This window comes from Panthera pardus, unplaced genomic scaffold (genome assembly GCF_024362965.1).
Source record: "Panthera pardus isolate Hobbes unplaced genomic scaffold, ASM2436296v1 HiC_scaffold_3, whole genome shotgun sequence".
Classification (NCBI taxonomy): Eukaryota; Metazoa; Chordata; class Mammalia; order Carnivora; family Felidae; genus Panthera; species Panthera pardus.
The window spans coordinates 24,120,978-24,146,009 of record NW_026526876.1 but is presented as its reverse complement, the minus strand read 5'-3'; the positions used below and the strand labels follow the sequence as shown (position 1 = coordinate 24,146,009).

At 42.6% G+C, this 25,032-nt stretch overlaps 1 protein-coding gene across 7 annotated transcripts in view; it reads right to left on the bottom strand.

Annotated features, from left to right (window-relative positions):
- Positions 1-22,304, bottom strand: part of LOC109277156 (ABC-type organic anion transporter ABCA8-like) — an 82,461-nt gene extending 60,157 nt beyond the window's left edge. For 3 of the 7 annotated variants that reach the window (XM_053893352.1, XM_053893356.1, XM_053893354.1), the window contains exons 1-3: positions 10,809-10,917; positions 3,737-3,838; positions 2,358-2,562 (exon numbers count right to left, since the gene is read on the bottom strand). In XM_053893352.1, coding sequence (XP_053749327.1) covers positions 2,358-2,562; positions 3,737-3,832 — 301 coding nt within the window. In that variant the 5' untranslated portion in view covers positions 3,833-3,838; positions 10,809-10,917. Of the gene's footprint in view, positions 1-2,357; positions 2,563-3,736; positions 3,839-10,808; positions 10,919-22,141 lie in introns of those variants that run through there. The other 4 variants (XR_008418899.1, XM_053893353.1, XM_053893357.1 and 1 more) reach the window with 4 other exon arrangements.
- Between the last annotated feature and the right edge of the window lie 2,728 nt (positions 22,305-25,032).

Here is a 25,032-nt window from a genome sequence, read left to right as displayed (position 1 = left end):
TTCATTGTAAAGATAAACTTGATGTAAAGACCCTGTGCACAGTAGTCATTTAATGAATATGTATTAACTGTTGCAGGGGACTTGGAACTAGGGTGTTGCTGAGAGGCACATTTTCATAGCGTTGTGACTTCCTAGGAGGACATCTGTGAACCAAGGCAAACGTGTGTTGGGATAGACAAGGAGACTACACCTTAGGTGGAGAGCGATCAGGCTACGATCTTGAATCAGAAGTGGGGTCAGTGTTTGCAGGTAAGATGCACAGTGTAAACGTTCCAATTTGGAAGGAAGTAAGGCGGAGGTGGTTGGTGAGGCGTGATGGGAAAACAAGTTTGGCTGTAAACCATCCACCTGTCCTGGAAGTGTGCAGCGAAGCATGGACAGGAAGGAAAAGCCCAACATAATTTGGGAACTGTGACCACAGAACCTCCAAATATAGATTACAGACAGGTGGACTTCTAGATACTCAATACAGTTAAGGAGTCAGAATCCAAGCACAAAATTAATGGTTACATAAGCTGTACTAGCATCATGGACATAAGGTGACAAAGAGAAGAGACATTTTATGGATTTCCAGGGACGGGGCAGAAAAAGATCCAAAAGTTCCCCTCACAGTAATACTCGTGGTGGAGAGTTATGGTGTCCAAAATTAACATGAAGTACCTTCCAAGGCACATTTTTATGTTCTTTTTAAAAATTGAGATATAATTCATAGAACATAAAATTCATCCCTTAAACTGTACAACTTCATGATTTCTAGCATATTCACAAAGTTGTGCAAGCTCTAATCCATTTTTAAATTATAACTCAACTCACAATTATAGGGCAATCACCATAGATTCCCCTTGGAGGTATGCATTTATATTTGCAAAGAATTGTTTTTAGTTGCCTGACATTCAGTCCCCCTTCTAGTAAACACTCCAAAATTCATCTGGGATACTGCCACTCTCCCACTCACATACCACGTGGTTTGGATGTGGTTTGCAAAGTGACGTAGGAACTCAGCCAACGGGCAATGACAATAGTATATTCTTCTATCCAATGAGATTAGTTCTTGGTGGACCGAGACCAACATTAATCCACAGTAGACCATTTTTCCAACGGGTCTAATCTCTGAAATTATTTTGAACTGTTCTGTACGCTTTTCACAGGGGTTGTTTGTGGTAGGGCTTAAATCTGGAGATTCTACAGACTAAGTCAGCTTCTGTTTGGGGGGAGCCAACCTGAGAATGAGGCCAGCACACAATACTACAGACCTAAGAATTGGAGACGTATTTCTTCCTTTGTTGTTGACACATCTCTATCCATACTCTTTTCCTTTAAGCGTCTAGCACCCCCTTTTTTTTGAGACAAGCTGAATTGGGATTCTCTCATTCTCAACTGAAATAGTCATGAAAACCATAGCATTGTTTATCGTATCTTGACTATGGTGATAATGTGGCTCAGAGAAGTTGATGACTTGCAAAACGCAATGCAAACCCAGTCATAGAAACACTTTTAGTCAAGCGTTCTTTGACTCTAAGACTAGTTCTCTTGCCTCTGCACCAGGCTGCTTCTCCTCTGATTTAAAAAAATTAGTTTTCAGCGAAGTGATCCTGACAGTAATAATACTCTTATTTTTCTTTTTTCTTTTTTTAATACACGAAATTTATCGCCAAATTGGTTTCCATACAACACCCAGTGCTCATCCCAAAAGATGCCCTCTTCAATACCCATCACCTACCCTCCCCTCCCTCCCACCCCCCATCAACCCTCAGTTTGTTCTCAGTTTTTAAGAGTCTCTTATGCTTTGACTCTCTCCCACTCTAACCTCTTTTTTTTTTCCTTCCCCTCCCCCATGGGTTTCTGTTAAGTTTCTCAGGATCCACATATTTACTCTTATTTTTCATTGATAAGTATCTTAACACGGAAGCGTGGAAATCTGAAACACACAATGAATACTCACTCCTCCATAGAATCCTCAAATATAGTAAAGCTGTTTTTTGGTAGTAAAACGGTGGAGAAAGAATTCCTATAATCAAACTCAAGGAGAGACTAGCTGTTTTTGTCACTCATCACAAGCAAACGCTGGAGGGAGAGCCTCATTTTAGTAATAATGCTTCCACGGCAATGTCAACGATTTCCTTAACACTCCTGCTTTTCAAAGTCTGCCAAACTCTATATTCCATGCTTCCCCAAATCCTATGCGAGATCAAGAGTTCTCTCTTGAGAGACTGTGCACTCCAATTTCACATAATCTAGAAAATCTGACAAGTAACGTGGTTTATCCACTGAAATGCAAATTAAATGCATGCATCTAAAGTCACTTGAACCAAATATTGCCATCAGAAATATTTCTCTTTGGCTGCCAGAAAACTCACCTTTCATGAAGGAGGCCAAGGCTACTTTGTCCATGATCTGCTGGGTTACGTTGGTGACCGGTGTGAATGCAATAGCAAATGTAGTATCATTGAATGAATCTACCGGTCCCAGGTCCATGGCGGGCAGTGAAGAAAAATCATGAGCTTCATGATAAATAGGATATTCATACAAAAAAAGCAGTAGGAGCAATGAGCTTAGCCATTCCTACACAATCCGAGACAAAGAATAAAGAAAATTATGAGTTTGAATCAGTTATCCGCAATCATTTGGGCATACAGTTTGTCTCATTCATCTTTCTGATCTCAATGTATGCCACATTAGGAACTGTTTAAAATATGTACCTTACAAATGTCAGCAGTCTGACTAATTCCAATGAGTTATTCGTAGGAATTCAAATGTATTGATCCACAGCACCAGTCTAAAGCATGCACTGATCATGGACGTATGAGAGACAACAGTGGCAACCTATCATAAATTATTACCACTGGGCAGGAACTACTCACGCTGTATCTGATTCTGCTCAAAGCCTAGCGTTACATGAGACAGTTCGAGGACACCTCTTCCTTAGCAATAATACATTGGCTACAAGGCAAGAGTCTGGTATTGGAAACTCCATATGATTCAGGCAACCGGAGAAGCTGTAACTACCTGATTTTAAAAAGACCCTGGAGTTTAACCAGGATTTTGGTTGTATGGTAGAATTATAGGGGCTAATACTAATTTTGTTCTTGGCACTAATGGCATTTCCAAGTTTTCCACTTGTTTGAAGAGAATAATGTATTTTTAAAAAGAGAAAGAGATTCAAAACCAAAAATACCCGCCAGCTACTTCCGGGGGTTGATTTACCGTGCCTTCAGAATCTCAGCATCTGGACCTGATGACTCATGAGTAGGAACACTAGCAAAAATGTGACCATTGACTTAAAAAATTTTTTTAATGTTTTTTTTTTTTTTTTTTTTAAGAGAGACAGCATGAGTGGGGGAAGGGCAGAGAAAGAGGGAGACACAGAATCCGAAGCAGGCTCCAGGCTCCGAGCTGTCTGCACAGAGCCTGACGCGGGGCTCGAACCCACAGACCGCGAGATCGTGACCTGAGCCGAAGTCGGACGCTCAACCAACTGAGCCACCCAGGCGCCCCGTGACCGTTGACTTTTAAAACATTTATTGGATTTTGTATTGTTGGCCAGCTTCAGTCCTTTAAGACCTCAATTTAGGGTCTATGTCAAGTGACATGTCTGCAGACAGATTGCAGTTTGAGGAACAGCTTCTTCTGCAACAGAAAGGTTGTTGTGTTTTGTTTTTGGAAGGGGAGATAAAGTATAGCTATTTCCCAAAGAAATATACATTTTCGTCCTGTAAATGCAAAGGGACAGGCATACCATTAAGGGCTCTCTCTTCATTCTCCATTTTTTAAGAAGGTTCTTGCATAATAATGCGCATGTTTGTTGACACACACTTATCTCCCTCTTAATCATTTTGCCCTGTTTAATAAGAAAGACAAGACGATCACGTAAATGCAATGGCCTTAATGAGAAGAAATCTCCCCACAAACAAACAATCAAAACAGAGCAGGTTGATCGTTGCAGTGCTAGACATAAGCACTAGGAATTGAGAGTTCCGAAGTTAGCTTTTCATAACCCGCTGCCCTGGCTTTCTTTTCCTCCCACGTCCAGACTCTTTACTCCCTCATTTGTTCATCATGCATTGTGTCGATCATCATTTTCTCGCCTCTCAGCTCAAAAGTCATCCTTTGCAGCCCGCTCTGTGAAAGCAGATCTGGGCCCCAGACATATTTTCCTTTGCCAGCCGCCATGATGTAAAACTGTCAGGAGAAAGGACTGAAGAGGCATTTCGGGAAGAAGTGACTCTTCTTTTTGGTGTCAGAGGGGTTCATTTTCCTTCCCACCCCCCCACTGCTCAGAGGAAATGATTTCCTTCAGCACAAAGCATCTGGATGGTACAGGTTTCACTGGGGGTTTCCAACAGCTCTTGACCACACAGCGGTAATGCATCTGGGAGCCTGAGACAGCTGGAGCCTTTCCCCCAGACTTTTGTTTCCTTCTGCTCTCCACTGCAAAGACAGAGCACTCCAGTCCTTGTGCCCATAGCTTGACATTCAGGCTTCCCTGTCATCCCGTGGGCTGCAACAACATCCATCCAAACACACCTTATTTGGCACAACACGACCCTTGCATGGAGTTAGCAATGGCCATCTACCATCAAGAATGCGGTGGGAAACCTCTCTGCCCCCGTTCTTAAGCAAAGGTGAGTTATTGCTGAGGTTTGCTTGGGAATCCAGCACTGATACAAAGCAGAGACAGGCTATCATCCAAGGAGGAGAGAGGATGCTTTCACATATCCAAGACCTCCCAACAGATACAAGGATAGATCGTACAACAAGCAACAAACCAAGTCTCAACAAACTGAAATTATACTAAGTTTCTTTTCTGACCATGAGAATAGGAAACTAGAAATGAGTAACAAAAGAAAAGCTGGAAGGACTTCGAATCAGTGATCAAAAACCTTCCAACAGGGGTGCCTTCGTGGCTCTGTTGGTTAAGCATCTAACTTTTAATTTTGGCTCAGGTCATGATCCCACGATTGTGGGATCAAGCCCCACAGTGGGCTCTGCACTGAGCATGGGGCCTGCTTGAGATTCTCTCTCTCTCTCTCTTTTTCCCTCTGCCCCTCACTCGCTCATGTGCACACACTCTCCCTCTCTCCCTCAAATAAAAAAATAAAAAATTAAAATTAAACAACCTCCCAAAAAAGAAAAGCCCAGGACCACACAGCTTCACTGAATTCTACCAAACATTCAAAAAAGAATGAATGCCAGTCCTTCTCAAAGACCTCAAAAACCTGAAGGGGAGGGTATACTTGCGGAATCATTCTATGAGGTCAGCATTACCCCAAGGCCAATGCCAGATATGGATACTATAAGAAGAGAAAATTACAGACCAATATCCCTAAGGAACATAGATGTAAAAACCCTCAACAAGATTTTAGCAAACTGAACACAACCACACATTAAAAAGATGATACACCACAACCAAATGGGATTCACCCCCAAGATGCAAGGATGGTTCAATATATGCAAATCAATGAATGTAATACAGCACACGAGCAGAACGGTAAAAATCATATGGTCATCTCAATAGATGCAAAGCATTTCACAGAATACACATCCTTTCATGATAAAAACTTTCAAAAAAGTAAGCATAGAAAGAATAAACCTCAGCACGATAAAGGCCATATACCACAAGCCCATGGCTGACATCATACTCAATGGTGAAAGGTTGAAAGCTTTTCCTCTAAGATCGGGAACAAGACAAGGGCACTCCTACCACTCCTATTCAACATAGAAGTTCCAATTCTTCACCTCTACTTTTGTCCATACCTTTTGTCTGAGAACTCTGGAGTTCCTTCCTTGAGGGCAGACGATAACTTTGACTGTAGAGAGGGATGGGAGCACTCTGTTACCAGAATTGTGCCAGTTCTGAGCCTAGACCTTATGAGACCTTGAATCTATCTTCTTGTTCCTGTGGCTCTGCCATTGCTATCAGAGCATACCTGGGCTAGCCTCTGGGATGAAAAGCACATGAAACAGCGGACTCATCCCAGTCATCCGAGTATAGAGTAGCCGACATCAAAGGACGGCCAGCCAGACCCCAGAGATCTGAGAAAACTTATCCAAGATCAGCAGAACCACCTAAAAACTACCCCACACATCCCAGCCGTAAATGTTTATTGATGTGTGTTATTTGTTGCCTTTTTTTTTTTAGTTTTGCTATGAAATGTAAATACAGCTACAGACAAGATATGTTACTTAGGATCCCCTACTTAGCCCCTACAATATTGCATTTCTTTGGTTTTAGTGGTTTTTTAATATTTGGTCTCTAACTTGATCATGCTGTAGTCCGAGGAAGTGCTGCTCTGTAAGATATTGTTTCATTGAAATTCCTTGAGACTTCCTTGGTGGTTCAGCATATTTTAATATTTGGAAATACTCCATGTATGCTTAAAATAGCCATATGTCACCCTTTAGTTTGTTTTGTACGTATCTTTCATAATTGTGTTCTTCGAACCTTCAGCACCCTTTTGAATGTTATTTGCTAGAGCAATCATTTTATGATAGAATTCTATTAAATTTTTCCACCGATCATGGACTTGCCAATTTTTTATTGTGTCTCTGTTACATTAAAAAAATTTTTTTTAATGTTTACTTATTTTTGAGAGAGAGAGAGAGAGAGAGAGAGAGAGCAGGGTAGGGGCAGAGAGAGAAGGAGACAGAGTATCCAAAGCAGGCTTTGTGCTGATAGCAGAGAGCCTGATGTGGGGCTCAAACTCATGAACCGTGAGATCATGACCTGAGCTGAAGTTGGATGCTTAATTGACTGAGCCACCCAGGTGCCCCCCTGTTACTTTTTACTGTGTGTATTTATTTATTATTTTGTTTATTAAACTTTTAAAAAATTGTTTATTTTTATTTATTTATTTAAAACAAATTTTTTTTAACGTTTTATTTATTTTTGAGACAGAGACAGAGCATGAACGGGGGAGGGGCAGAGAGAGAGGGAGACACAGAATCAGAAGCAGGCTCCAGGCTCTGAGCCATCAGCCCAGAGCCTGACATGGGGCTCAAACTCACGGACCGCGAGATCGTGACCTGAGCTGAAGTCGGACGCTTAACCGACTGAGCCACCCAGGCGCCCCTATTTATTTTTTTGAGAGAGAGGACAAGCAGGGAGGGTCAGAGAGAAAGAGAGGGAGACAGGGGTGCCTGGGTGAGTCAGTCGGTTAAGCGTGCGACTTTAGCTCAGGTCATGATCTCATTATTCATGAGTTCAAGCCCCGCGTCGGGCTCTGTGCTGACAGCTCAGAGCCTGAAGCCTGCTTCACATTCTGTGTCTCCCTCTCTCTCTGCCCCTACCCAGCTCATGCTCTGTCTCTTTCTCTCTTAAAAATATATAATAAATACTTTAAAAAGTTTAAGAAAAAAAGAGAGGGAGACAGAATTGAAATTGAAAGCAGGCTCCAGGAACTGAGCTGTCAGCACAAAGCCCAGGCTTGAATGTACAAACTGGGGCTCAAATACACAGACTGTTGGATCATGACCTGAACCGAAGTCCAATTTTTAACTGACTGAGCCACTCAGGCGCCCCTATTTATTTAGTATTTTAGAGAGCAAGAGAGAGCAAGTGTGAGTGGGGGAGAGGGACAGGGGGAGGGGAGAAGGAGGGAGGGAGAGGGAGAGGGAGAGGGAGAGGGAGAGAGAGAGAGAGAGAGAGAGAGAGAATCTTGAGCAGGCTCTGCACTGAACGTGGAGCCCGACCCAGGGCTCAATTCCCTGGCCCCGGCATCATGACCTGAGTCAAAATCAAGTCAGACAGATGCTCAACTGACTGAACCACTGAGGTGCCCCTAGTCAGTGCATTTAAAGGCTAAGTGGTTAGGTGCATAAAACCTTGCTCTATGGATCTTTTTATTTTATCTTTTTAATTTTTTTATGTTTATTTACTTTCGAGAGACAGAGAGAGACAGAGCATGAGCAGGGGTGGGGCTGAGAGAGAGGGAGACACAGAATCCGAAGCAGGCTCCAGGCTCCGAGCTGTCTGCACAGAGCCCGACGCGGGGCTTAAACTCACGAACCGTGAAATCGTGACCTGGGCTGAAGTCAGACGCTCAACCAACTGAGCCACCCAGGTGCCCCTGCTCTTATTTTAATGGTAGGTTGTTTTTACTTCTGACAGCAGCATAGGGACATGAAGTTTCTTTAGCTTAATATTTTGCCTCATGTCACTTTATCCTTCTCTTTATTTTAGCCTTTTGCTAAATTTTAAGATGTGTGATTAAGGTAGGAAAGATTCATCATTTTTTTTTTGAAATTCAAACTCATAGATACTATATTTTTAAGAGGTGAATTTAGTCACGTATGAATGTTTGTTTCGGATGATCTTCCATTGTGTTTTATTGTCTGCTTCTAGTTCTGTCTCAATAACCTTCTATTGAAGTTTATCAAGGTACCCCCCCCCCACCATGTTTCCTTTCCTGTCCCAAAGATATAAAAGATATTTATATTCTTTTAATGATGGCTACTAATTTTTGGACTTTCCTAGGAAAATATCTTTCTTTTTCAAGTGGAAACTCCACATCATTTATTATCACGACCCTCTTACAAACAGACACTTTCCAGACAATTATCTCTCAGCTGAATTTCAAACCCTATCATTCTGGTTACTGCTATAGAAATTTGGTTCAATTTTTAATATAGAGAATACATATAATTTAAAGGATACATAAAGTGGATTGAGTTTAGCCACCCAGAGTTAATTAAAGCTGCCAATGGATTGCATAAGGTTACTATGGGAAGGCTGTGATGTATTTGAACTTATTCTTGAGGTGGGGGATAGAAACTCCACCTGAACGAGGCTTGGATAGACTTTAGCCAGATTAAGAACCCAGGGCTCTGACTTGCACGTGGGCTAGTTCACTGTGAAAACAGCCCATGGACTCTACCTAAAACTGCCTGCAGAGGGCAGTATTCTTCCCGACATACCCTATCAGCAACCAGAGAACAGTATAGCATTACACCAGGCCGTTCCCCTGGGCAAAGAGCATATATGAACGTGTACGTGTGTGTGTGTGCACCTGTGTGCATATGTGAGAGCTAGTGGTGGTGGTGAGGATTAGGCAGGGAAATTTATGCTTTTTTTTTTTTTTTTTTGCAGTGACCCAAAATACCTCCCAGAAGGAAGCTTCTCAGTGTGTAATAGTAATACCACATCGTTCCAGAGCCCTAATCAGCCAATACTACACAAATACGATTTGCTGAGGTTCTCCCGAAAACCGTGGAAACTGAGGGCTTTCAAAAGGTCCTCACTGTAGGGGCAAGCAGTATATCTAAGCTGGATTAAAGAGAGTAAAGATATTCTGGAATGATCATCAGTTTTCTGGAAAGCATGCCAGGGACGTGACTTGGGAGAATGAGTCGAGACTTTTGAGAACACAGAGTCAGCACCTCCACCTTGAATTTGGCTCTTAAGTCCTGAATTTGGTGCAAGCATTTTCCTCCTCCCATGTGCATCTTATGCCGGCCAGGGACAGAAAACCACACGGTTGCCATGAACTTCTCCATAGTGATGAGGAATGGTTGTGCCTTTGCCCGAAGCTGTCATTCCATTCATGCCACGGGATGACGCTTAAGGCTGTGCTATTTCCTAGAGACCAAACTCATAGAAGATGTCCAGAAGCCAGTTCCAATGAGAGGCCAAGAAAGCCTCAGAGAGCCCCGGGGTTAAACCCTACACATCAGGCTAATGAGCCTGAGGGGCTAGTCTAGGTGGAAGCAGGTTGGGTGAAGAGGTTAGAAAGCCCAGGGAATGGCAGGTGATGGGAGGAAGACAGTTCCCGAGGTGGGGGGGGGGGGGGGGGGCTGGGGGAAGCATTAGGTCAGGTATCCAGTGATAACAGGAATGAGGATCCCATAGGCTGTCCCTAGTGCAGAGAATTCAGTGTGGACACTTTTAAGGGGACTGTGCATGGCTGCGTAGGAGGGTAAGCTGGCCAAAAAGTGATCTCGCTGTGGAATCAGCTGCAGCCCAATTCAGCCTGGAAACGTCAGTGTGGCTCCAATCCCTTAGATTTTCCACTGGAAATTAGTATTGCCTACTTCCCTCCGCCCCCCCCCCCCCCCCCCCACCGCCCCGATTCACGTATGTTCTGTAGTTTATCAAAAGACTAACAATAACATGAATTCCTCATTATACATGCAGTAGATAGTTTCATTTTGTAAGGGCTCTAATTTTCCTCCTTTGATACGGTTGTTAAATTCAGGGCAAAACGCTTATACCAGAGCAGCTTGAAATCTCTGTTTACAGAAGTAATGCACATTTGAAATAATACTGTGGTAAGGAAATGCTGCAATTTTGATTCAACACACCGTGTGCACAGAAGGCATCTTCCGCTTCCAAAATTCTCACAGCGTAAGAGAGCCAGAGACAATAAAAATACTTCTGTAAATGCTTTTGGTCAACAGTCTAACAGTCGTGGAACAGTGTATCCACAATAGCCCCAAATTATTATGCAATAAAAGCAAAGAACCATCGCTTCAAAAACAATTCAGGTTTACCAATCCGTTCTCAAGATCCCTACTTCTTCCCGATCAACATGTTAAGCAAAGTTCAGCTCATTTCCACACTCAGTTTCTGGTGAAAAATCATATTAAGAGTTGTATGATTTTTACAACTTTGTGTTTTAACTCAATGCCGTCGCTTCCATCACGTTAAACACGGAGTACTCAAAACATCAAAACAGCCCATTAATTTTCAAAATAATTTCTCCACAGAGGGGTAGCATCCAAATTTATAAATTTGTGATAAGGAGAAAAGAAAAAAGAAAGAAAGAAAACCCCGAAACACAAGTCACAGACCAGAAAAAATAAAACGAACTTACTCTTGAGAAATCTGAACCAAGGAATCCAGAATCACACTTTATCCACTGACGTCCTTGTTTAGAAGAAAACAGTTCACATGTTCCCCCGCACCCCCGGTCTCTACCACCTCTCTGCAATTTGCTTTAACTGTTTGACTTCTGTGAAAAGTTCCTGCGAAGACAGCCTTCAGAAGTTCTGACCTCAGTCCCGCAGGTCCTGCCAAACCTCACGTTCACATGATCTCTCTTGGACTGTTGGGGTGTTTTCACTTCTTTTCAGCCAGTTCCTGTAGAGCAGGGAGTAACATTTACATTTTGTTTCCGGGACATATCATATTATGAAGAGCAATCTTATCAAGGAGGTCCGATATTTCTAAGCTTTCGTCTGGTATGGCCAAGATAACTGTGGGCTAATATCAAAATCTAAAGCAGTGCCTTTGAAGAGAAAGTCAACCGTTTAATCAGAGAAAAGCTCCTCTCTACACGGCTCTATGCTGCCTGACTGACGTCATCACTCGGATAATCAGGGTTTTCATTTCTCTGTGTCTCATTTTTATTCGGTTCAGAATATTTCTAGTCTCCCTGACGATTTACTCTTTGACCTGTGAATCATCTCAAAGTGTGTTAATTTCCAAATGCCTGGAGATGTTCCTATTATCTTTTGGTTACTGATTTCTGGTTTCATTCTTTTTTTGTTTCTAAATTTTTTTTAATGTTTATTTTTGAGAGAGAGAGAGAGAGAGAGAGAGAGCAGGAGTGGGGAGGGGCAGAGAGAGAGAGAGGGAGACATAGAATCCGAAGCAGGCTCCAGGCTCTGAGCTGTCAGCACAGAGCCCGACGCGGGGCTCGAACTGACAACCTGTGAGGTCATGACTTGAACTGAAGTCAGACGCATAACTGACTGAGCCACGCAGGCACCCTGATTTCCAGTTTAATTCTACTGCGGTCAGAAAATTTGCTGTGTATGTCAAATTTGTTAGGACTTGTTTTATGACCCAGGATATGATTTATCTTGGTGAATATTCCTTATGCACTTGAAGAGAGGTGCGTTCTACTGTTGAGTGGGGTATTACATAAATATCTATGAGATCTAGTAGGTCGATGGTGTTTTTCAGTTTTTCTATATTTTTGTTGGTTTTCTGTTTACTAGGTCTGTTGATTACTGAGAGAGGAGTACTGACGATTTTAACAACAATCATGGACTCTTCCGTTTTTCCTTTCAGGTCTAACTAGTCTTGTGTCATGCACTTTGAAGCTGTCGTGTTTGGTGCATACATAGTTAGGACTGGTATGTCTTCCTTGCAAATTGGCTTTTTATCATTATGTAATAACACCCATCTTCATTCCTGGTGACTTTCCCGTGTTCTGAAGTCTACCTTGCCTGCTTTTAATAGGACCATTCCCACTTCCTTTTGATTAGTGTTTCCATGGTATATTTTCCCCATTTTTTAATTTTCAATTATCTATATCATTATATTTGAAGTGACCTTCTTTTAGACAGCTCAAGTGAGGTCCTTTTTGTTCGTTTGTTTGTTTAATTCCAACCTGATAATATATGTCTTTTAATGGGTGTCTTTAGAGCAGTTACATTTCATCTAACTACTACTATTTTAGGATTCAGGTCTCCCGTTTTGTTATTTGTTTTCTCTGACTTTCATCCTTCTGTTTCCCATTTCCTGCCTTCTTTTGTCTTCTCTGAACATTTTTAGTTTTCCAATTTACCCACTGCGATGGCAAACTACATATATTTGTATACTTATTTCAGTGATTGCCCTAGGGATTATAAAAGACACATTTAACTTTACACAGTCTACTTAGAAGAAGCAATATTTTACCACTTTAAGTAGAATATAGAAGTCTTACCATCACATAGGGGCAAAACAGGTAGGCAGCCAACAGGGTGTTGCTTAATAGCTAAAACCGGGAGTCAAGAATGGAGAGTAAGAGGGTAAGGGCAGTCACTATCACCCCAGGAAAAAGTTCTTATCACTTGTGTAGTTCCCGGCTCTGAGCTAATCTTAAGGTCCAGAATCTATTGTCTGAAGAAGCAGTCAGAAGAATCCCCAAACATCTTGACAAGTATATACTCTGATGATTTCCCCTGGGCCTTACTCAAAGGGACCTACAGCCATTTACTTGGATGACTGTGCACTGGAGAAAGAAAAATCCTCAGACATTTCAAGAGCTATTGGGCATAGGGCCTAAATGGACATTGATACCTAGAAAACCAAAATGTCACTATGGCCCCATTGTTAGAATGGGTGCATGAAATTAAGGTAATATGTGGAGTTGCGGTTAAAACCCAGCTTTATGGGGTCCCACTGAGTCTATGAACACAAACACACCCAGTGGCCAGTTCTCTAACACCAGGTATGGCATCAGAACTAATATATTTGGTATTTGGAATAATCCCCATGTTGGGTCCTTGGCCTCTGGGTAAGAAGTCTCATAACGGGGTAGAGAAAGTGGATACTTCTGACAATTCCTTCAACCCTACTTCCAGCCAAGACACTGAATCAAGAACAATACTGTATCCTGAGGAGGGGGAAAGTAGAGACCATTAATGACATAAAGGATACAAAGAGGGCTTCTGGGTGGCTCAGTCGTTAAGCATCTGCTCAGGTCATGATCTCACGGTTTGTGAGTTCAAGTTCCACGAGACTTGCTTCCAGTGAGTCCTGCTTCTCTCTCTCTCTCTGTCCCTCTCTCTCTTCCTCTCTCTCTTTCTCTGGCTTTCTCTCACTTGTCCCCCCCCCCCCCAAAAAAAAAAAAAAAGAATACAAAGAGAGTGTATCTATCTTCATTTAATTTGCCAGTCTCATCCCTCCAGAAACCAGATGGGTCCTGAACAACAACCAGATTGTTGTAAACTCAAACAGGTAGTGACAGCTGCTCTGTCAGACATGGTATCTGTTTCTAGAACAGGTCCATGACATTCAGCTGGTGACTAACCAGATGCCTTGTTTTCTATTCTGATTAGAAAAGAGTTCACACTCAGGTGAATTACACAATAATATTCCTTTATAGTTTTGCCTCAGGGCTATGTTAACTCTCTCGCTTCTGTTATAGTCGTAAGAGACCTAGAGTGTCTCACAGAACATCATATTGATACATCGATAACTGATCTATCAGGCCGAGAGATGACATGGGTAAGACACAAATGCTCCAGAGAGTAGGGGACAAATCCCGTGGAGGATAAGCAACCCATCACCCATGACCCATCACTTGAAGGGTTGATGGCTCCAGTGATCAGGGGCACTCTACGTATCTCCTCCAAAGTAAAAGACAATTTGACATATCTTGTATCCCCTACCGATAGAAGACCAGCACCTAGTATGTCTCTTTGGATTCTGGAGGCAACACATTCAACACCTAGTAATACTTCTCTGGCCCGTACACTGCCTGACAGGGAAGGATGCCATCTTTGAGTGAGGCCTGGAGTAGGAATGGACTTTCCAGCAGGCACGTAGTGTCCTGCAAATTGTTGCCATTCTGTCACGTGATCTACAGGCCCTATGGTATGAGAGGGGTCAAGGGAGGGAAAATTCTGTTAAAATGAGAAAGTTCCATTGTGTGGGCTTCCGGTCCTTGGGGAATACATCAGAGACTTACCAGTCTGTGACCTCTTTACCAATGAAGATTTTAGGAGTCCATGGAAATCATTTTGCTCAGTCAACTTCACACATTGTATGAACGTGCATTCTGCTTCTGTAGATAATTTGCATAAAGAGCCTTATGGGTTTATAAAAACTCCCACCTGCAGCTTCCCATTTGACTTCCATACAACCTAGCGTGTAAACAGGACTAAGAGGCCCCTAGGCTCGGTAAGGTTACGGGATTTACTCTCAACCACGCATCTCCGGAGAAGCCAATGCAGTCTCAGATGACCTGGGATACCAAATTCCAACCTCTTTCCCAAATGACACAAAGGCATATTAGATGCTTAATCTTCTGCATTAGCAAATAGATCACTGAGGGTTGTACTCAAAACTGATCACCGTTCATTTTATTTTTGCTTTTATCATAAACCAAAAGGGTGTCCAGGAAATAACCAGAATTGGTGTTTAGTTTTTATATTTGGCACAGAGTATAACAATCAGGCCAAGATCCAACATTGGCCTAAATGAGAGCTGCAATGCTTTTACAGTCCAGTCCCTGTACATTTCCCAGTTTAACATGTTATCAAAGATACATACTATATATAAAGGTATAACTATCTGTTATCTGTCTGTCTGTTAGCTCTCTTTCTCTCTCTCCCCACCCATCCATGTTTATCCATCTTGGCTATGCCCCGGAAATCTTCTCAACGTCATCACTGACTTTACTTCTGGACTTGCCCTTCTTCTGCTATGAAGACTCATTCCAGCATTTCCATGTAAAATTCTAACATGAGTTCCATGATAGTTTATACCAAATAATTGGTATGACTGTTAAACATTAAGGCATAATATTAAAGCTACGAAAACAACTCTCCTAGAAAATGGCAGAGACTTAAACAAAACCATAGGGTACATGGGCTTTTATGGGTTTTCCTACGGGAGCTTCCCCTTCACCAAGCAATCAACTTCCTCATCAAAATTAGCCAAGTCCTGCTATGTGGAGAGCTCTGTCCCTGCTGTCCTCTTCCAGGTTGAATTTCTAACTCCAAAAGGGTAGAATTATTGTACGTCTTGGTACATTCTTATATCCAGATGGTCTGAAAAATCGACCAAGTACAAGTAACAAAGTCAAGGAACAAGATAAAGTAATAAACATTCACGGACTGAGTTTGTCCCAGGGTTGAAATGTATAATGCGTTTGCTTACGTTTGAGAAAATAATAAATGCTTACCCACTGCACATCAAGGGAAGGAAATACTGCTTAGGGAGCTCCTTCCCTGTACATGACCCAGTGTTTTTAACACATTCAGCACAGCAGCAGGAAACAGTAGGAAGCAGGAGGAAGGGACATTTGGAAAAGTTTACATCAGAAGATCATACAGCTGGATATCTGTGGTTTTCTAGGGAACAGATACCCTTCTCTGTCTCTTTCGAGAAACCACTGCCCTAAGCTGGGTTGAACGCCCTTGTTGTTGACCAAAATATTGGCTCGGTAGGGCAGTGAGAACCCAAAGTGGAGCCCAACAGACCAAAAGACACCACCAACAGTCGTGGGCCAGTCCTAGCCACAGTGCCAGTCGGAGAGTGACCAATGACCACGTCACTGAGAAAGTCGAGGTGCTCAGCTTAATTAAAGAATGAAGACAAGATGTGTCACTGTGACCCCAGCTGCTGTCAACAGGAGTCATCAGAGTCTCCCAGGACCAGGAAACCTGAACATTTTCCTTGGAATAGGTGACAAGCAAGGATTCCACCGAACAACGAGAAGGAAAACAGCACAAGGAGGAAGTCGTGAACAGCAAAGCTCGTGAGCTCGAGGAGCAAGAAACACAAAAAAGCAGAAGACTGAGCTGGAGGGAATGATGCAGGATGTCCAGATGTAAAGTGCGACCAACCAAAGGAGAATGTGTTATTCACGCTTAGATGAATGGCCTGTTTCTTAATCCATAGTGTAAACCAATAAAATAATATCGGGAACAAAGGGATGTATCTTATATTTTGTCCATAATGTGTGTGTGTCTGTGCTCTAAAAAAGATAATCTCCTCTGAAAAAAATACATACAGGTATGTAATTGGGTTTTGTCTTATCTTGGACCAAAAAAATACGCAAAACAATGAAAAATCAGATTCAAAACAAAAAGCACAAAGCAAGAGACAAAGCCATCCCAATGACAACGTACACATGGATGAACAGAATACCTCACCTCCTTGATTCACGCTCTTGAATTTCAATTTAAGGTTTTTTTTTTTTTTTTTTTTTAATGTTTATCTGTTTTTGAGAGAGGGAGAGAGACGGAGACAGAGAGACAGGGTGTGAGAGGGGGAGGGGCAGAGACAGAGGGAGACACAGAATCTGAAGCAGGCTCCAGGCTCTGAGCTGTCAACACAGCCCTGACGCGGGGCTCAAACTCACGAACCGCGAGACCATGACCTGAGCCGAAGTCAGACACCCAACTGAGCCACCCAGGCACCCCTCAATTTGAGGTTTTAACATTTGCTGTATGATGGTCAAATCCAATAGATCATATACATGGATTATTTTAATGCTTGAAATTCTCTGCTTCCCAAAGTCTAATTTCAACATTCCATTACTTATTTTTTTTTTTTTAATGTTTATTTATGTTTGAGAGAGAGGGAGAGAAAGAGAGAGAGGATGGGTGGGACAGGGGCAGAGAGAGAAGGAGACAGATAATCTAAAGCGGGCTCTGAGCTGCTTCGGCTGCCAGTTCCTTCTGGATCTGCTTTCGCTGCACAAGGTCACCTTCTTCCTCGGGGCCACTTGCATCCAGTGGCGACTGAGTGAGGCTAGGATACAAAGCCCAACTGTCCCAACCTGATATGGACAACCCTGGATGGCAGAACTTGTCTAGAGCTCTCCCCCAGGTTGCCTGAGGCTTTCTTGCTCTTACATCACCACTCCCACCCTCTTTCTTCTAAGAGATATTCGTCTCTTATTATCTTGCCCTCAAAATTCCAATGTCGTGCACCAGAGAGTCTAACATTTAATAGCAGAAATGGTCCCAGAAAAGAAATGCACTGGTGGAAACGAAGGCACTAGCAAGTACATATCTATGAGGCATTTGAGATTATGGTGTCTCAGCAAGTAAATACGAGAATGACGATATCGGATGGCTATCGCTAAACACCGTTAACGCACCAGAGCTGGGGCCCAGCAATACACAACTGGAAACCAGGCCTGGAAGCCCCAAGGACGCTTCAATTACACACAAGAGCCCATGCTTGTAATAAAGGTCTCCCTGTTCTCACACATGCAGATAAGTTTCTTCACGTGTAAAGTTAGCCAATGATGGTATGACGTCTACGGACAATCTCAGGTCTGCATACAATGACTATATTCTAATACTGGCTAAAATGCACTCTTAACCATTAGGTGAGGAGTTTGTATTTAATCAGGCTACCAAAGGGGCGCCTGGGTGGCTCCGTCGGTAAAGTGTCCAACTTCGGCTCAGGTCATGACCCCGTGGCGGGCTCTGTGTTGACAGCTCGGAGCCTGGAGCCTGCTTCTGATTCTGGGTCCCTCTCTCGCTCTGCCCCTCCCCTGCTCGGGCTGTCTCTCTCTCTCTCTCTCAAGAATAAATAAAACATTTTTAAAAAATTAAAAAAAAAATCAGGCTACTAAAATCAGGTGCGTTATCTCACAGTAAACACCTGATAGCTTTTCAATAATTCTTTTTCTGGCTAAACTATTGAAAGGAGAGCCTTCTGCAGCTGTTCATGGAGTAGCTCCTGCTGACCACATGACTCCTCCATGTTTTCCATTCTTTGCTGCAATTCAATTTTCAGAGATCACACAAATAGCATATGCCACTATTCGTTTGTTTTGATTCTTTCCTTTCTCATGCGTGAATGATTTACAGGTGATCGAGCCACTCAGTTCTGAGTCCTGTGCCCTTTTGCAAATACTCGTGGGCTCACGAACTTCAAGCAGAAGTTTGCTGGACCCATCTGATTTTAGACAGGAAGCAGGAGACTGTCGGAGAACTGTTTCTACTACAACTCTGCAAAAAAGGCAGGTTAATTTCTTATCAGAAACCATGCAACCATTGCAAAACAAAAATGAAAAGTACATAATGTCAGCCCTAGAACAGCCACTAAAAATAAATAAATAGATAAATATAACTAATACGACAAGTGTGTAGAGAAAGTGGAATACCAAAGGTATAAAATCAGTAAAAAAAAAAAAAAAGTAGGAGTAGTAACAAATGGACATAGTGACTGATGTGGAAAACAAAGACAGAAGGAAATGGTAGAAAATCAAATTTCCTGGGGTGCCTGGGTGGCTCAGTCAGTTAAGCATCTGACTTTGGCTCAGGTCACGATCTTGTGGCTCAGGGGTTCGAGCCCTGTGTTGTGGGCTCTGTGCTGACAGGTCAGGGCCCGGAGCCTTCTTCGGATTCTGTGTGTCCCCCTCTCTTTGCCCCTCCCCTGCTCGTGCTCTGTCTCTCTCATTCTCTCTCAAAAATAAATAAACATTAAAAACTTCAAAAATAAAAACAAAAGAAAATTAAATTTCCTTATAACCTGTAGCCCATTGACAAATGCTTGGGGCAGTCTGAGTATAACTTTTCTCTAGGAACTCCCTACTGTCTTAATATTAATGCTTTGCTGGAGGGAAAAACAACCTTGGCTTGACAACAGCTGGGACTCCAGGATCCTGGGAGTCTTCTTTAGCACGTGAAAATCTTTTTGGAAACTTCCCCTTACCTTTATCTACCCCAACTCCCAAGTATATAATCAGTAACTTCTCACAATTCCCCAGGCAGCTCTTTCTGGCCACGGGTCCTGTCCCCGTGCTTTACTAAAGCCATCTTTTTGCACCCAAGACGTCTCAAGAATTCTTTCTTGGCCTTCGGCTCCAAATTCCCATCATCACCCCAAAACCACATTGGTGAGTAGATAGGAAATACAAAATCATGGTAGCTTGAATTCAACCAATGTCAATAATGACACCAAATACAAATTACGAAAACATCCCAATTATAAGAGAGTTTTCCGGACTTAATTTGAAAAGTCTGCCATAGATACATGCGATCCGCAAAGAACGAAAACACACTTTAAAGACCCAAAGATGAAAACTCCAACACTGGGAAAGAAACACCATGGGAAGACTCATCACAGAAAACTGGTGTGGCTCTACTGACTTCAAGACAAGAATTATTGCTGGTGAGGGAGGGGTCTTTCCTAATCATGCAGAGGTCAATTCATTAAAAGACATGAAAAACTAAGTGTATATAGACCTAAGAGCAGAGCTTGAAAACTCATGAATGAAAAAAAAACAGGACTACTAGCAGCCATATTTATTTAATAAAAAAAATGAGTGGAAAGAGAAAAAAAGAAGAAAAGAAAAACAACAGAACAGAAAAGGCTGACAAACAAGCCCACAGTTAAAGCTGCAGATTTCAACAGCTGAGATGAGTAGCTGGTAAAATCATTAGATAAAAAGTAACTATATAGGAAATTTGAATACAACCAAGCTTCTTAAACTAAATGACTCCTGTTGAGCACTCCAGGCACAAAAAAAAAAAAAAAAAAAAAAGAACAGATTTAAAAAAAAGATTTTTTTTTATCATTTTATTTATTTTTAAGAGAGAGAGACTGAGTGCTAGCAGAGGTGGGGCAGAGGAAGAGGGAGACATAGAATCCAAAGCAGGTTCCAGGCTCTGAGCTGTCAGCACAGAGCCCGATGTGGGGCTCAAACCCAAGAACTATGAGATCATGACCTAAGCCGAAGTCGGATGCTTAACTGACTGAGCCACCCAGGTGCCCCCAGAACATTTAAAAAAAAAAATAAATGCACATCGACTATTCATCATAGTAGATATATATTAAACACAAAACAAATCTCAATAAGCTTGATAAATTAAAAATATCTTACAAGTGCACTTTGACCAAAAGGGAATTAAATGGAAAATAATAATAGCAATATACCTGGAAAATCCCCAAATAATTGGAAATTAAACAACATACTTATAATAATGCATTTTTCAAAGAATATATTAAAAAGAAAAATATTTCGAAGAGGTAAAAATGAAATGCAATATATCAAAATTTGTGAGAAGCAGCTAAAACAGTACTTAGAGGACAATTTCTAGTTTTGGTGACTAGAATAAAATAGGAAAATAATAAAGAAATTCAATGAAACTAGAATTTGTAGTCTTTGCGAAGACTGATAACATCGTTGAGCTCTAGCTAACCTAACCATTAATAAACACACAAACACGCAAATTGTCACTAGCAGGAATGAAAGATTGGCAAAAATACACCGGGTGATTAGTAATAAGAAATCCTATGTAGGTGGGCACCTGGGTGGCTCAGTCGGTTGAGTGTCTGACTTTGACCCAGGTCGTGATCCTGTGCTTTGTGGGCTCCAGTCCAGCATAGGGCTCTGTGCTGACAGCTCAGAGCCTGGATGGAGTCTGCTTCAGGTTCTATGTCTCCCTCTCTCTCTACCACTCCCCCACTCTATCTCCCCAAAATAAACATTAAAAAAATTATTAAGAAATCCTATGTAGGAATACTGATATCAAGCAAAATACAACTCAAGGAAAAAAACTGAACATGACAATTAATTTATAATAATTATGATTTTTAAAAAATGTTTATTTTGGGGAGAGCGCCAACAGGTGAGGGGCAGAGAGAGAGAGGGACATAGGATCGGAAGTGGACAATGGGCTGACAGGCTGACAGCAGTGAGCCCGAGGTGGGGCTCGAACTCACGGAACAGTGGGATCATGACCTGACTTTAAGTCGGACGCTTAACTGACTGAGCCACTCGGACGCCCCGTATAATAATTATGATATTTATTCACCAAAAACCCAGCAACCAATTTTATAAAATAAAAATTACAGAGATGCAAAGGAGACAGCAACAGGGCATCACAATAGTAGAATACTTTAACACACCACCTTGAGCACAAGACAGAGGAAATGGACAAAACATAGGAAGGATCCAGAAGATGGGAACACCATAATTAAAAAGATACTATATATAGGGGCGCCTGGGTGGCTGAGTCGCCTGAGACTGGACTTTGGCTCAGGTCATGATCTCCTGGTTCGTGAATTGGAGCCCCGCATCGGGCTTACTGTTGCCAATACGGAGCCCGCTTTGCTCCTCTGACCCTCTCTCAGCCCCCCCCCCAACTCTCTCTCTCAAAAAGAAATACATATTCTATATTGATATATAGATATCAATGCATAAAACTACAGTCATTCCTATACAAAGTTCTATCTGTTTTAAAAATCACAATGAACAAGTTACTGCATGTACTATGTATGTACGTATGCATGTATGGCTGGGCTCGTGTTTGTGTATTTTGCATGTGTGAAAATATTCCTGCAGCCTTTCCGTAAATCTGAATTAATGTCAAAATGTATCTTACGTCAATATAAGTAACTTTACACCCTGATTACAGAGAATACAGCTTCACCTCTCATGCACAGGAACCAGTCACATACAGTGATCCTCCACTGGGTCACAAAAATCAGTCACCAAGTTCTATGTCAAATAGAAATATTATATAAACAACATTCTCAAAAAGCGATGTGATAAAACTAAGAATTAGCAGCAGAATTTAAAAGGCATTCCACATGGAAACTGCCCAACCTTTTATTAAACATCTCTTGAGTGGAAAGGGAAATAAAAATTGAAGTTAAACATCTTATAAAATGAAATAACAAAACACTACGTATCAGAATCGGTGGCATATATTAGGTTTAAGAAACAAAGGGACTTACTTATAAGGCTTGTGTCCCACACCTCCAGACGAGTAGATGTCTGCACCCAGGCCAGAATCTTAAATGTTTACCCTGAGTCCTTAACGGGGTTCGATCACGTAAACCCTCCAAAAGGTCTCAGCAGCACATTGCTGTCTCAAGGTTGTGACCTTCAAAATGGCTCTGGTGGGGGGGTCGGAGGGAAGATGGCGGCGTAGGAGGACGCTGGGCTCACCGCGCGTCCTGCTGATTACTTAGATTCCACCTACACCTGCCTGAATAACCCAGAAAACCGCCAGAAGACTAGCAGAACTGAGTCTCCGGAGCCAAGCGCAGACCAGAGGCCCATGGAAGAGGGTAGGAAGGGCGGCGAGGCGGTGCGCGCTCCACGGACTGCCGGGAGGGAGCCAGGGCGGAGGGGCGGCTCGCCGGCCAAGCAGAGCCCCCGAGTCTGGCTGGCAAAAGCGGAGGGGCCGGACGGACTGTGTTCCGACAGCAAGTGCGACTTAGCGTCTGGGAGGTCATAAGTTAACAGCTCTGCTCGGAAAGCAGGAAGGCTGGAGGACAAAGGGAGGGAGAGCTGCTGAGCCCCCGGACGGCAGAGCTCAGCTTGGCGGGGAACAAAGGCGCCAGCGCCATCTCCCCCGCCCATCCCCCAGCCAAAATCCCAAAGGGAACCAGTTCCTGCCAGGGAACTTGCTCGCTCCGCGCAAACACCCAACTCTGTGCTTCTGCGGAGCCAAACCTCCGGCAGCGGATCTGACTCCCTCCCGCTGCCACAGGGCTCCTCCTGAAGTGGATCACCTAAGGAGAAGCGAGTTAAGCCTGCCCCTCCAGCCCCCGTGCACCTTGCCTACCCACCCCAGCTAATACGCCAGATCCCCAGCACCACAAGCCTGGCAGTGTGCAAGTAGCCCAGACGGGACACGCCACCCCACAGTGAATCCCGCCCCTAGGAGAGGGGAAGAGAAGGCACACACCAGTCTGACTGTGGCCCCAGCAGTGGGCTGGGGGCAGACATCGGGTCGGACTGCGGCCCCGCCCACTAACTCCAGGTATACACCACAGCACAGGGGAAGTGCACTGCAGGTCCTCACCACTCCAGGGACCATCCAAAATGACCAAACGGAAGAATTCCCCTCAGAAGAATCTCCAGGAAATAACAACAGCTAATGAACTGATCAAAAAGGATTTAAATAATATAACAGAAAGTGAATTTAGAATAATAGTCATAAAATTAATCGCTGGGCTTGAAAACAGTATACAGGACAGCAGAGAATCTCTTGCCACAAAGATCTAGGGACTAAGGAACAGTCACGAGGAGCTGAAAAGCGCTTTAAACGAAATGCAAAACAAAATGGAAACCACGAAGGCTCGGATTGAAGAGGCAGAGGAGAGAATAGGTGAACTAGAAGATAAAGTTATGGAAAAAGAGGAAGCTGAGAGAAAGAGAAATAAAAAAATCCAGGAGTATGAGGGAAAAATTAGAGAACTAAGTGATACACTAAAAAGAAATAATATATGCATAATTGGTATCCCAGAGGAGGAAGAGACAGGGAAAGGTGCTGAAGGGATACTTGAAGAAATTATAGCTGAGAACTTCCCTGATCTGGGGAAGGAAAAAGGCATTGAAATCCAAGAGGCACAGAGAACTCCCTTCAGACGTAACCTGAATCGATCTTCTGCACGACATATCATAGTGAAACTGGCAAAATACAAGGATAAAGAGAAAATTCTGAAAGCAGCAAGGGATAAACGTGCCCTCACATATAAAGGGAGACCTATAAGACTCGTGACTGATCTCTCTTTTGAAACTTGGCAGGCCAGAAAGGCTTGGCACGATATCTTCAGTGTGCTAAACAGAAAAAATATGCAGCCGAGAATCCTTTATCCAGCAAGTCTGTCATTTAGAATAGAAGGAGAGATAAAGGTCTTCCCAAACAAACAAAAACTGAAGGAATTTGTCACCACTAAACCAGCCCTACAAGAGGTCCTAAGGGGGATCCTGTGAGACAAAGTACCAGAGACATCACTACAAGCATAAAACATACAGACGTCACAATGACTCTAAACCCGTATCTTTCTATAATAACACTGAATGTAAAAGGATTAAATGCGCCAACCAAAAGACATAGGGTATCAGAATGGATAAAAAAACAAGACCCATCTATTTGCTGTCTACAAGAGACTCATTTTAGATCTGAGGACACCTTTAGATTGAGAGTGAGGGGATGGAGAACTATTTATCATGCTACTGGAAGCCAAAAGAAAGCTGGAGTAGCCATACTTATATCAGACAAACTAGACTTTAAATTAAAGGCTGTAACAAGAGATGAAGAAGGGCATTATATAATAATTACAGGGTCTATCCATCAGGAAGAGCTAACAATTATAAATGTCTATGCGCCGAATACCGGAGCCCCCAGATATATAAAACAATTACTCATAAACATAAGCAACCTTATTGATAAGAATGTGGTCATTGCAGGGGACTTTAACACCCCACTTACAGAAATGGATAGATCATCTAGACACACGGTCAATAAAGAAACAAGGGCCCTGAATGATACATTGGATCAGATGGACTTGACAGATATATTTAGAACTCTGCATCCCAAAGCAACAGAATATACTTTCTTCTCGAGTGCGCATGGAACATTCTCCAGGATAGATCATATACTGGGTCACAAAACAGCCCTTCATAAATTTACAAGAATTGAAATTATACCATGCATACTTTCAGACCACAATGCTATGAAGCTTGAAATCAACCACAGGAAAAAGTCTGGAAAGCCTCCAAAAGCATGGAGGTTAAAGAACACCCTACTAATGAATGAGTGGGTCAACCAGGCAATTAGAGAAGAAATTTAAAAATATATGGAAACAAACGAAAATGAAAATACAACAATCCA